The 14,265-nt window shown below is 40.0% G+C and overlaps 1 protein-coding gene across 2 annotated transcripts; it reads left to right on the top strand.

The window, feature by feature from the left end:
• The first annotated feature begins 4,457 nt into the window (after positions 1 to 4,457).
• On the top strand, positions 4,458 to 13,487 carry LOC122996235 (scavenger receptor cysteine-rich domain-containing group B protein). 2 transcript variants are annotated; one of them, XM_044371872.1, is made up of 9 exons: positions 4,458 to 5,240; positions 6,507 to 8,135; positions 8,255 to 8,323; positions 9,788 to 10,102; positions 11,058 to 11,141; positions 11,444 to 11,509; positions 11,701 to 12,015; positions 12,784 to 12,864; positions 12,953 to 13,487. In XM_044371872.1, exons 2-9 carry the CDS (start codon positions 7,808 to 7,810, stop codon positions 13,267 to 13,269), a joined length of 1,575 nt encoding a protein of 524 aa, XP_044227807.1. In that variant the 5' UTR covers positions 4,458 to 5,240; positions 6,507 to 7,807; the 3' UTR covers positions 13,270 to 13,487. The 2 variants fall into 2 exon arrangements, with proteins under 2 accessions (XP_044227807.1, XP_044227806.1); XM_044371871.1 differs by lacking the exon at positions 4,458 to 5,240 and having other exon boundaries at positions 5,248 to 8,135.
• The last annotated feature ends 778 nt before the right edge of the window (positions 13,488 to 14,265 follow it).

Here is a 14,265-nt window from a genome sequence, read left to right as displayed (position 1 = left end):
TAACATTAAAGAACAGTTCTGAAACATTAAACATCATTACCATGGTCACTGTGGGTTTAGTACACTGACAATGTTTCCATGTTGCTGTAGAGGAAAAAAAAAAAAAGAAACACTCTCTGGGGTTATACATTTCTTAGTATCTTGTGGGCATATTGTAATGTGCTGAATATTTTTGCTTCACATTTTGTACTTTCTCCAGTATCGTTTAATAAGGATCAAGTGGCTGGTAATGAGTGTGGTACAGTAAGTCTATAACCCTTATTTATTACTTTTACTACTGTTACTGTAGAATTACATTTAATATGTTTAAATTACACAACTTTAATAATGATTCTCTGTAAATTACTGGAATCAATTTGTGCCTGTTGCCCAATATTTTCCGGATACAGAGTTAACTGTTAAGTGATTTCCTTCATTGTTTCATTTGTTTGGTTAATGGTTAATTTTATATAATTTTAAAGCAGCTGTGATGGATATTTTTATATTAACAATGGATTGGATGAGTTGTATGTGAAAGGAGCTGCTCGTAATTACAAACCCCCCAGAGAATTATCACCTGACTCAGCAGTTCCCCTCAGTTCTGTGGAGCATTTTAGCATCTTTCAGCTCATTGTTTTAGTTTTACAGCCTTCACCTTTACTGTTTAGATTCACTCTCACAGCTCTCATCTGCATAGTTTCCAGCAGTAGCAGAAGGCAGCAATTTTATGTGAAACAGCTCTAACAAACCGACTGAATGCTGTCTGCCCATCACCAAACAGCAGACAAATTTAGCGACTAGCTAGTGAACAAACTGCATTTGGAGCATTTTGCGACTAAAGAGCCAGATATTTCCCTCATGAGTTGGCAGAAACAAAACATTCTCTCTTCTGGCTTAAAATGAATATTGTTCTAATATCCATCAGGTGGCAGAGAAATGACTCAAAATGAATGCTAAAATTGTACCATATCTGTTGTGTAAGTAATGTTAGCTAATGAGTTCGATATAGCAACTTAAGGTAATCATATGTCAGTGTTGTGTTTACAGCTTGTTTCTGCTGCCTCCAAGTGGTCAAATAATCAATTAATGCAGGTTTAAATATTTCAAACTTAAAGCACTTCAAGCAAGTAATTGGCTAATGCTAATTACTTAAGTAATGTTAATTATTCAATAATGGCTAGTATATTTACAGGAACTACTACTAATACTATTTAGGCTCAGATACTAGTCATTGTCCTCAGTCCTCATACCATTCAACTGTTTCCAAGTTTGCTGACTCAAAATCACACATACACATGTGTCATATCTGCAAGCTTCCCACCTTAAAGCTAAACTTGTTTTAAGGTGGCAAGTTAACAGCTTCACTATTTCCTTGGTGAGGAAAAAGTTCAGAAACACAAAAAGAAGTAGATTTGTGACTCTGGCTGTCTGGTGTTTGTTTTCTCAATCCGATCCTGGGGGTTTCAGAAGCTTAGTGTAACTCAATCCCCATATTTTGGCTCCACCACTGATTCGGGTGACACCACAGGAAGGAGCCCTGAATTGGTCCTTGAAAACCCTGACAATGGCCACGGACAGCCAACACGTTTCGCTGCGGCTCAGGGAGGATTAGTGTTTGGAAGCGATTGCTGTTAGTCTCCTGCACATTTCAAAGAGGCCCCGGGCTTTTTCTCATGAGGAGACATACAATTAAAAGAACTATAGAATATCTTCTATGTCTGAAACATAAACACACTGACACACATACTGCTGTAATAGTTTTCTTTGAGGGTACATGTTGGTTGAGAGCTTGAAGTGAACACATGAAGATTATAACAATCTTCCAGCAAACCACTGCACTGGTACAGTATGTTCATTCAGCTGATGAAAGATTTCCGAGGTGCTGTAGGAACTTTCATTGGAACATACTGACCCCCACACTGAGTCTTCTGACAAAGATTAAAACAGAAAGTTGGCCAGAGCTGCATTACTAAGCACTCAGCTAATATGTTCATGTTTGCTTTGCTTTGTCTTTTCAGTCCACTGCTGTGGATCAAGCAGCACTCGTCTGTCATCAGTATTCTGATGATTTGTAAAAACTTTAAAACTTTGTAGGAACTATTGTGCGCAACTCTAGGAGTGATTTAATCAAATTTTCATTGCCTCATAATTGTCTTTTGCTTCAGACTGTTTCTGTGAGGGAGAGTCATGCAAACACACACATACACACACATACACACATACACACACAGGCTCTGAGCCACAGCCCTGTCCTTCTTGCTGTGAGTGTGTGCAGAGATGAGCAGGACCGCACCTTCTGTGAGCGCTACCTGAAACTGGAGATGCAGGGGTACCAATGAAGGGTTAGCTTTCATTGTCTTTTTTTTTCTGTTTGCCCCTCCTGCTTCTTTTAAGCATAGACGGGTACAGGGCGTTAGAATATTATCATACAATGCTGTGGTATTTATTGTTTTTACATAATCTCTGTCACTGAAGCCAGGTACTTATAGTCAAGCAGGGTTAAGGAGATGAAAGACCTAAAACACGTAGCGCTGGATGGATGCTAGAGTTTCCTGCCTCCATTTCTACACAAAGTTTCTGTGTGACTTGTGGAATTAAACTGCTTGCTACTTGAGCTCTGAGGACAATTTGTTTTAGTTTTTTTTTTTTTTCTGGAGGAAACCTATTTTTATTTCTATTTATTTTTTATTTTATTTTTTTGTTGGTGAAGATAAATACTTTCACAACAGGTATGTATTTTTCTAAATACAAAGTTGATTTTGCTTTATGCCTCTGTATTTGTTATAATATCTTGTTATTATATATCATTATCTGTGATAAATCAGTGTGTATGATTATATCTTTCAATGCAGCCTTTCTCTGTAACTGATGTTGTTTTTCTATAACTATATAATATTACAAGGTTGACCCCTCAGGGACAGAGGTTAATTAAGATCTTCATACTGTACAGTGTTGTTGCAAAGCCAATATACAAATTAAGATAATACAATGTCAAACATGTTCAGATTCTGTTAATTATTGCTTAAAATTTTCTCAGTGTCATTGAACAAGGACGTATTTTCAAGAAGATGTCTTTCTTCTGTTATATTTTGTCACGAAAACTAAATCGACTTTGCAGTGTATTGCTCATAAAAGGGCTACAGTCAGGTACACATGCTGACAAATGCACTGATTCTCAGTTTAAATGGCCCAAAATTCTCCCCGTTGAAGTGACTGACAGCGTTATTCTCTGGTTTATCTCAGGCATTAAGGGGTATTTTTGTGGGGCCGAGATCTTTCAGCTATTTCTCAGCACAGGGAAGTGAGAAGGGAGGGGAAGCAGAGCTGACACAAAAGGCAACATTATTCCCCAGCGGATCTGCGCTACATCCTACTATGAATGGAGTATTGAAAAACACAACATTGGGGACTAGATTATTTTTCATCCTCCATAACTGAGCCATTTGTCCTGGAGTTTCGAGTGGTTTGTTAGTACACTCTGCAAATGAGACAGCCGCGGTTCTTGAGCGCTGTGCTGGTGTTAAAATCCCCACCTCCCAATTGGACACACAATGATCTCTCTGTGGGCCTCTGGCCTTCTGCGCCGCACCTATTGAGACAACGCAAGACCAGACCTGGATGAAAATGTATCTATCCAGAGCTTTTTCTCTGGCTGTTGTTAAGTGTTGTTGTGCTACTAATGGCTCAAAATCTACCACAAAGGCTGTGTGACACTGTGTTATATTTACCTGAGCTGAAGATAACTGTATGTATACAGTACAGTGGCTCAAGATTTGAACACCCACCCACCCCCCTCTTCCTCCTCCTCCTGCCTCCTGCTCTCCAAGGAGACGAGAGGCGCCCCTGCAGTGTCATCAGGTGCCTAAGCGTTTTGGAGGGTTCTAGTGACAGATTGCAGGAAGCAGCGTTTATGCCTGACGATGGGGACCACAGAAAGCAGAAATGTCTTTTTGTGCCCCCTGGGCCCGGAATGTCCACTATCTCGAGGGGCCAATATCAAATTCTCCCCTCATCATCCCCTAATACACATTCCAGTGTAAGGTCAGAGGGAATTCTGTATGAGCGAAAAGACAAACAAGCCAAGGCCGAGCCACACACTGTGGTCTCATAATGACAACATGCTTCTAAATACATGCAGAGATATCATTGTGCTGGAGGGTTTTCTTTAAAAGCAGTCGTTGTACACTCCTGATCCCTCCAGGTACAATGACTGGAGGGATCATAATGTCCCCATAGAAGTTTTATAACATACTTTTTTGCTTTTTCTTTTGGCAACGTATGTTAAAAATGTGACGTTTTGTGTTTGTTCAATCACATCCTCACACTATAGGCTATAAAGCATTCTCTTTCAGTATTTGATAATTGTCATCCCCCATTTTCTCACCTGAGGAGAATGATGGGTATCCAGTATCTGCCTACAGTCCTATCTAGCTCTGATTAATGAGTGATCGTCAGTAAATCCCAATATTCTTTCTCAAGGAAATCCCCCTCGCATATCGAAAAACTACAACACAGGTGCTTACCTCTACATCTATCTGTAACACAAGCCTGCCTTCCCCCATCCCCAGCTGATGTTAACGCCAGGAAACCTGCAAACTAAGCTTCCTCTGCTCTTACCATCATCAGCTTTTTGCGGCCTCTGTTACCTGCTGCCAGGTTGGTGCATGGCAGCCATTTTGTGCTTACAAAACAGCAACGTAACTCAACTCACTGTTCCTGGTATTTTATTGACAAGGGCAGCAGTATGTCTGTGAAAGTGGGATGACTTTATGTTTAATCGGCCGGGAAACGTTTTAATGTTATCATCACTCACTATGGACAAAGTCAGCCATGCGCTTCACATAATCTCTGGAAATGATTTGAACTCCACTGCCCTCAGACTACCATCAATACCTACTACAGCACCACAACAACAACAGCTGCAGGCTCCATCAGAGAAAACAATCCAATATTATAATTAGGCTACACTGAACCAGGATAAAGAGTAGTGATTGTTTTGTTGTAGTAGAAAAGGGACCCCTAGTCGACTACATTTAGAGCTGTGTTAGCTTAGTACTTTGGGAAGCTTGACAGAGAGAGACTGAGAGAGTGTGTGTGCGTGTGTGTGTGTGTGTGTTGCAGGCGGATGGTCAGTCAGGCAGCCATGCGAGGCCAGCGTGTGGTGGAGAGCGAGTACAGGTGCTGGAACCCGGCCGTCTGGCTCCTGGTGTCCTTGCTGGGATCCCTGGTCTTGGTGACCCTCAGTGTGCTGCTGCGACTTGGTGAGTGGGTAGGGGGGGGGGGGGGGGGGGTTGGAGTGAGGGGTGCTGTGTGAGATTTGACCAAAAACAGCTGAAGATCACTCCTTCCAAGCTGCTAGACTGCTGGAGTTGAGCTTTCTGCCATACAGAACACTACATGTGATCAGAAAATCACTTTTTAAAATCAGTTTAAAAATATGTTATATTGTCTATATTTGGGTCTATATTTCAGAAATGGGACAAAAGACTGGAGATATAAGAGTAACCTCAGCATTTAATTGAATGGATTTTGCACTGATGAAGTAATTGTTGTGGAAATTGTCTGAACACTAAACACAAATATGGAGTAATACACAAAACACTGCTGGGTTTAAGATTAAAAATATTATTGTACAATAAGGAGACAGATCACACAAAGATTTGCATCAGTTCGTCTCAGCGAACAAAGAGCAACCCTAATCTAATACAGTTGCCGGATTACCTTTACATAATAACATCATGTTTCATTTTCTCAAAATGGCTACAGTAAAATTCATTGATCATGTTTGTGTGACATTGTTATTGTTATAGTGAACAATGTGAAATATATATGGAAAAGTAATAGACCTTAAAAGTGTCAGATAGACACTTATTAAAGTATGTTATTTCCTAAAGGGGATAATTTTTCATACACTGGCTCAGGACCAGAGGGAGGTTTTATGAAGAATGAAACTGATTCCAAAACTTTATTTAAAGCTATCATATATTGCTGTCACATTTCTTTTTTAAAACTCATACTGTATGTTTTTATTTTTTAAAGTTTTTCAGATTAGTAGTTCATAAATATAATTTTGTTGGCCCTTCCATATCTGACTAAATTAATTTTGAGTTAGAGAAATTTTGATATTCTCGTGGGATAAGAGGAAAGGTTACCACTGCCCTAAACTGAAAGAGAATTGACACATGAGATGATTTCTTGTGTGTCAGTGCTTAACCACATGTCATGTGTAAGGCTTTAATAATGCTGGAGAACCAGGTGTACCTGCAAGTGAACTCCCTGTAGATGAGGGCTATTGTGTCCACAGTTACTGTCTGCTCTGTGTTTACCAGTGGTACAGTAGCTGGCTGCGAGCCCTGCAGCTGTTTTGAAGCGAGGATTGATTCCACTCACTGGACTTTATGGATCAACAAAGATATGGAACAATTCATCCAAATGTGCTGACACCAGCTTACGAGTTCTATTTCTTAATAGATCCAACAGATATCTAAATGTGTGCCTGACTAACATTTGTCGTATTCTTATTGCAGGAGACATGAAAATAAACAGACGGGCTGTATCCAGTAAGTGATATTAAAGTGTTCTGATCCCCCATAGAATAAGAACTGTGTCTGCCCAGAATATAAACCACAATGTAACCTACATGTGACACCATAAACAGATGCATTACCCATCCCTGGGGCTAATGTTAATTAGCTAATTAGAATGTCCTCTATACAGACCCAGAAACAATTTCCACTGTGTCTTCATGGACACCTGGGAAAATATGGATTGCATCAAAACACACACATCTCAGAAATTTAGATCAGAGGCAGATAGCTCAGTCCTGCATGGATCATCTGTCTTTTGCCTCAAAAATATCAACTTTTGTTTTAATTCATACATGAATTGGCTTTTGGATTTATTTTCTCAAGGTCAAATGGTACAAATAAAGAGCACAACTTTGGATTTGGATGTTGTATTCCCCCTTTCTTTTATCTTTTTTTGTTCTTCACTTTCAAAATAAAATCCCAGATTAAAGGAGCAGGCAGAAATATCTCTGTTGTACCTCTTTTGCTTGTGCAGTATGTGGTCTAAACAGGCCTCCTGTTGTGGTTTCAGGCTGTGTCTAGTGTTACAGGAAAATAGATATAGTAGATATAGAGTACAGTAACTATGCAAGGCCAAGAACCTCCTTTCAACAAATAATTTGACCATACTCTCTCTCCCTCACTCTCCCATATCCCCTCCTCTCTCCTGTTTCAGCCAATACCGTGGAATCCCCCGAGAGGACGCAGTACCAAGGTAAGCATGAGCTTTACAGCACCTCCACCTCCACCTTCACACACCTGACCCAGACACTCATGTTCAGAAAAACACGCCTGCATCCAGGCCACGTCATGAAACCTATCAGTGGCTGGCTGTATGTCAGTGAAAGAGAGCACAGAAGGTAGATCAGTGCCTGGGGCTTTCTAAACAAGGTCACTTTCCCAGCTCTCCATTTCCCTAATCCCCTCAATGACTTATTTGCTATTTAACCACCCTCCTGCATCCACCTCGTTCACTTCCAGGGAGTCATGTGGCTTATTGTGTGCCTTAACTTGGCAGGATTAGACTTATTCCAGAAGGATGTTTTTTTTTCTTCTAATTAACCATCATTACATTACAGCCAAGCCAGTCTTCTCTTCTCTTCTCCTCTCCTCTTCTCTTCCGATACAAAGAGTAAAGCCTTTATGAGCCTCAGTTTTTGTTAGTGAGGTGGCACAAACATAACCAGAGACAAAGGAACGTCCCCACTTCACTCAAAGAGAGACATGACTAACAAATATGACAGAGAGAAGCCCTGACAGATATGATTTGTTTTTCTCCCCCAAAAGTGCAACTGGTGAATGGACGTAATAGGTGCGAGGGTCGCGTGGAGGTGCGCTACAATGATACATGGGGCACAGTGTGTGATGACGACTGGGACATGGTGGATGCCAAAGTGGTGTGTCGGCAGCTGGGCTGCGGTGTGGCGGTGGCGGTGGGCAGCAGCTCTCAGTTTGGTCAGGGATCAGGGCTCATCCTGCTGGATAATGTGGACTGCAAAGGAAGTGAGACAGACCTCAGTCAGTGCAACAGTCTGGGCTGGGGCATCCACAACTGTTACCACTATGAGGACGTGGCTGTTACCTGCAGAGGTAAAGCCTTTAATATAACCTTTAGGTGGTACAGGTAGTGGTGAATCATCTCTTACTGTATTACTGAGGGGAGAATAACTAATATTCCTGCTTCTTTTTCATGTTTCTCCTGCTGCTAGAACCATCAGTGGTTGGGGTAAAAGGTTTCGGGGATCTCACCACACCGTCCCCTGGGAATGCAGGTTTAGGTAAGTGCTTGCTGCTTTTATCTAAATGAGACTGGTCTTCAGCCAACCTGAGAGGTCACAGAGGTAAATCTGTCTTTACAGTAAGAAATTACATGTTAAAAAATGGTCCAGATGTGATTTTATAAATAGTGACCAGAATATTTTGAAAACAAATAAGCAAGGGAATTGATCATTTTGAGATAATATACTGTGACAAATTAATACTTACTGTATGTGAACAAGATGCACATACAATAACAAAACCACAGTATGCAACTTATTATAGTCCTTGGAGATAACTGTAATAAAGTTGTCATTTTTTACATTGACCAGCTAAATTTTCTTACTATTTATATAAGCATTAGATCCAACATTAAATGTGCCTTTTGGAAAACAGAAACCTCAGCGATATTTGGCATTACTCTTCAGTGAACAGAGGTGATGAAATGAGTCCTCCACCTCCAAAAATGGAACAGTGCCATCAGGCTGATTTGCAAAAAGGTTTATGAACAGGTGCTACATTGTCTCTCCACTAAATAAGTGTACACCTCTTGTTCTAATGCTCATTAAAAAATGCAAATTATTTTACAGGATACTAAGGAAACACTTTATGTGTTGAGAGGAATTAAATTTAATGCCAGCTTTTCTGTGTTTGATGATTATGATTTGTTATAATCTATTATCAAAATCAAACACGCACAGACAGGTGGCATGCCAGATGTTAGGGCAGGTTTCATTAGGTAATGAAAGATGGCTTATTTTTGGATGTGTGTGAATGAGCACACGCACATTCAGAGCAGACATGAGACTGGTCACACTGATATGTTCAAGGTCATAATTTTTTACTTGAGGAGTAATTTTATTTCAGCTTTGATAAACTATCACTAAAACTGTGCTGGACATCAAAGACACAGCTCAGTGGAAAATATCTTTTTAACATCTCCAGGGGAAATACACAATACAGCTCAAAGGGCTCCTGAATTCCAGGCCGTCCCTATTGTTCCCTGGGTTGGCCTTTGTTGTGGTCACCGTGTTTTTTTCTCTTCAATCCCAAGTGGAGTTTCAAATTTAGTTTACATATGACGTATCCAGCTGATTCTCCAGTGGATGTCATGAATCCCTCTGGGAATGCGAGGAAGCCTCCCAGATTCATGGCTTCCTTTCAGTTGAAGAGCATTTGTAAATGATGGACACATGAGAATGCCTATTGTCTCTGTTAAAGGTGTGTTTTTGTCAGCCCCAAGGCATAAGGTGACAACATCTGTGCTTACTGCAATATCAGATGTTCAGATGCTCCTGCTTGCATGTCTTGTATAGGCCCACACCCTTCTACTTTCTCTGTATCACTGTCATTTCCTCACACGCAAATCCCAGCTGTTACCATTTGCTCTGAAACATTTAAAAGCTGACATTAACATCATTTCTTACAGAAACCTACAGTGTCTTAAAACACCAGTCCTTATAAATCTCTCCCTCTCGGTTTAGGAGATGGCACCATCCGTCTGGTGGGTGGACTGAACTCCTGCCAGGGCCGGGTGGAGGTCTACTACCAGGGAAGCTGGGGGACAGTGTGTGATGATGACTGGGGCAATATCGATGCCGACGTGGTGTGCCAGCAGATAGGCTGTGGCCATGTTGTCTCGGCACACACCAACTCCTACTTTGGCTACGGGACCGGCCTGATTCTTCTGGACAATGTCAACTGCCATGGCAACGAGCAGCAGCTGTCTAAATGCAATAGTCTGGGCTGGGGAAACCACAACTGTGGCCATCACGAGGATGCTGGGGTCACCTGCACTGGTATGCTGCTCAGATTTTTAAACAGGCAGTTTATTTTATTATACAAACAAATATCTCAGAAAATGCAACAGTTTATTATCTACAATCTTGTTATTATTAGTGTTATTAGCAAGTGTTGTAATATCAGTGATAGTACTAGTGGTTATAAAAATACTGATTATTTCCCTTTATAGACACAGGTGCACTCATTTCAGAAGTGCAGTAGTCCAGAGAAACAAAGAATAATGGTCAGTTTACGTAGGAGAAAGATTAGTGGTGGAAGAAGTATTAAGATCCTTTACTTGAGTAAAGGTATGATACCACACAGTAAAAATACATCATATCCCAGGTAAAAAGTCCTGCATTGAAAGAGTAAAAGTAAGTTTTATCAGCAAAATGTACTTAAAGTATCGAAAGTAAAAGTACTCAATGCAGAAAAATGGTCCCTTTGAGAAAAATACTATTACATATAATATATGTAGATTATTAGTACTGATGTATTACTGTTTAAGTTGCACCATTGTAGTTGGCCATGGTGGAGCCAATTTTTAGTAGTTGAGTAGCTTATTCTATAACAGTTCATCAACAAGCTCATCATATGTCTTCTATGTTCTGTAAAATCTGAATATGTAAAATTAATTGTAAGTATGGCTGTGAAATAAATACAAATACAATAGTAGAGTAGAAGTACAGGTACTTCAAATTTGTACTTAAGTACAGTTTTTTAGTAAATCTACTTAGTTACATTCCACCACTGGAGGAATTAAGTCATTAAGTAAAAACGTAACGTAAAAGTAATGAAAAGTAAATTATAAAAGTGCGTAAGTCTGCTTTTTCTAGTTGTAGAAGAAGGAGGAGGAGAGTTGATAATGGCAGTAGTATCGTTGTTAGAGGTACCACTAGTATTAATGGAAATGGTAATAGTGGTGGTTACACTGTACATATAACATCACTTTTATGTCTATCATCTACTCAGGTTCAGGATCCACTACTGCACCTCCTGTGGTGAACACTCCCACTGGAGGTCCGAGATCAATCTGGCCTACACAGGACACTGCAGGTATATTGTTTGTATATTACTTAATGTATACACAAAAGATCTGATGGTCTGCCTCCTCTGCATCAGCTTGGCTGGATCTTTTTTCTTTCACAGTAAAAAATGAAATTTGCACTTTTGCCAAATGACCAACAGGGCGAGCCATTTCTCCCTGATAGTCTTTCAATGTGACACAGTGCTGTACAGCGCCATGAGATATTGTGTTACGCTGCAGACTAATCCCATCATGGTTATTATAGTGTGACAGTTAGTTTGGTGTTTTGGGTCATAAGATAATTTTGTTATGTGTCACATTTTCCTTCCAGCAACAACTGAGGAAGTTACTGTCACCCAAAGTACAACAACTGTTACCACAACTGCCCAGACAAAAGGTAACAGTATTAAACTGATTTCTCCTTTGTAAACACAAGCACAGTAAATCCTAAAATTTAAAGGCACCATCAACATAGACTTAGCTAGTTATACTGCCTTATATGCAAATATCAGCCGAATAGATTTAATTATAAAGCACACGTCTACTCTAAAATTGCAGTAATGTACCTGTCTGTTTATCTCTGTGCAGACAAGCCAGCCATTCGTGTGGTGAATGGAAACAGTAGCTGCCAGGGTCGTGTGGAGGTCCTCTACAGAAACGTTTGGGGAACGGTGTGTGACGACGACTGGGACATGCCCAATGCCAATGTGGTGTGCAGGCAGCTTGGTTGTGGCTTGGCTATCGCAGCCAAGTCTCAGGCCTACTTCGGCTATGGTTCGGGTCCGATCCTGCTCGACAATGTGGAATGTAATGGCAACGAACTAGAGCTGTCCCAGTGCTTCCACCTCGGCTGGGGTCAGCACAACTGTGGCCATCATGAGGATGCTGGAGTTATCTGTGCACGTAAGACTTGACTGGCCATCTCTGACATAATGTGGGGCCATAGCAGGCTACATTAGGCATACATTCATGACGTGCGCATATACAGTACTGCACATACAGTAGGGAATATCTGTATCTACATAATCACACAAGCATCTATCTTACAGTAAGTCATCGCTTCCACTGAAAACATCTATGCCCGCCCCGCTGAGCTGTCCCATTGCAATGCATGACTGTTGTACTCTAAGGAGGTGACAGCCCAGAGAGCATGAAAAATACAGTGGATGAGTCAAGGCACATCAGCGTCACGGCCTGCCTCCAGGCCAAATTTCAGTTCTTTGAGGCTAAATCAAAAAGCACGTACAGACTTCCCTTTACTTACAGCACATCATTCAGCCTGATAGCAAAATATGATTATACCTTTGATTTCTACCAGCAGCATGTTTTATCAGTGCTCTTGAGTAATACTGTCCTCAGCAGGAAATCAGAATTGGCAAAGTGGGTATAATCTATATATGACAATGAGGATATAAGCATTGGAACTCTGACAAAATACTTTACAAAACCATTGCTGAAATTGCTCAACAGTTTTGCTGCAAAGGGTGTCTCTGTATCATGGTCATAAAAGAATGAAAGTAATTGGCTTTCTACTACAGTACATATTGATCACTGCAGTAAATATAAGGAGGACAGCCTGGCTAATGCTTTTGTGAACTGATATTTCCTGAGTATGCATGGGACACAGAAGCATCACTCAGTTTTTTTCTGTTTTCTTCTGCTTACTTCTAGCTTTTATGCTAAACATTGGACTTGCACGTGACTTTAGAGTAACAGAAAGGATGCACACCACCACCACACCACCCACTGAAGGTAGGTCAAATAAATCTTCAACTAGCACAACACCAGTTCACATTTTCCTCTTTTTTTGTGTGTGTGTAAGACTCCTCTTTTTTTGTAGGAATGGTGAGGCTGGTGGATGGCCAGCATAACTGTGAGGGTCGGGTGGAGATGTACTTAAATTCTGGATGGGGCACAGTGTGCGATGATGCTTGGGACCTCCCTGACGCACAGGTTGTGTGCCGTCAGCTTGGCTGCGGGGAGGCCACGGCAGCTCGGGGAGAAGCTTACTTTGGGCCTGGCACAGGAACAATCCTGCTGGACAATCTCAAGTGCAGCGGTACGGAGGCCTCCCTGCAGCAGTGCTCCCATATATCCTGGAGTGTGCACAACTGTGACCACTCTGAAGATGCTGGCGTCACCTGCTCACTGTCGTGATTTCAATAGAATCACACTCCCACCTTTGCCATGAATTGGAAGTGGGTGTACCAACCTGGGACTTGTATACATTATGTAAATAACAGCTTTCACATTGCTGAAGGAATACTCCACCAACAACAACATACAAACTAACTAATATGACAATATATGATTACATACTATAACTATCTATGCCTATTAAGCACTTTATAAATAAATATATGATACAAAATACAATGTACACAGTTTTTTTTTATTTGATAAACAAAGAAAAACAAGTATTTTAACTGTCTGTCTCTCTTTTTTGCCCTGAGATTGTTAAAAATATTTACTGTGCATGTGCCGGGGGAAGGCCATCAAAAGGAATCATTTTTGTGAACTTTAACTCCACAAATATGTGTCATGAAACAAGAAATATAAATGGGGAAAAAAGACAAAAACAGAACCATCCCGTAAAAATGTGTTATATCTTGTGGATATATCTCTCCATTGACAAATAAATTACGTGTTTTCTGTTAACCATCATATAAATAAATGTAACTAATAATCATTTATGTGACAAAATAAATGTGCTTATTTTTCAGTATATGATATATTTTTGGTGTGAAAACAGAGAATCAATGAATTTTCATTGACCTAATTTAATTGGTCAAATGATGACTCTTCAATTTGAAATTATATATATAAATATATAATATATATATAAATAATATTTACAGCAGAAGTTTTACACAGCAAGATTTTAAGCCAGAACAATTTTAAGCCAGGTCATTTCCTTACATAAGTCATATGCAATTTCTAGCTGATACTACGGAGGGTTTTAAGGGCCATACTAAATATATAAATACATAAATAATTATATGATTAAATGCTTAAATACATTAATTGATTAATGTATTTAATTGATAATTAATAAATATATAATAAAATGCTTAATTGTCACCATAAATAAATAAATCACAAATTAAATGAGACATTAAATATGTAAATGTTAAATTTATTAGTGTATTTATA

The sequence above is a fragment of the Thunnus albacares genome, chromosome 13 (assembly GCF_914725855.1).
Source record: "Thunnus albacares chromosome 13, fThuAlb1.1, whole genome shotgun sequence".
In the NCBI taxonomy this organism is placed as follows: Eukaryota; Metazoa; Chordata; class Actinopteri; order Scombriformes; family Scombridae; genus Thunnus; species Thunnus albacares.
This window is presented reverse-complemented; position numbering and strand designations above follow the sequence as displayed.

Coding starts and splice junctions, on each gene's coding strand:
- LOC122996235 (XM_044371872.1), top strand. CDS start 7,808: ATGATTTGTTTTTCTCCCCCAAAAGTGCAACTGGTGAATGGACGTAAT. Junction 11,142..11,443: donor GCCTACACAGGACACTGCAG/GTATATTGTTTG, acceptor TTTTCCTTCCAG/CAACAACTGAGGAAGTTACT. Junction 11,510..11,700: donor CACAACTGCCCAGACAAAAG/GTAACAGTATTA, acceptor ATCTCTGTGCAG/ACAAGCCAGCCATTCGTGTG.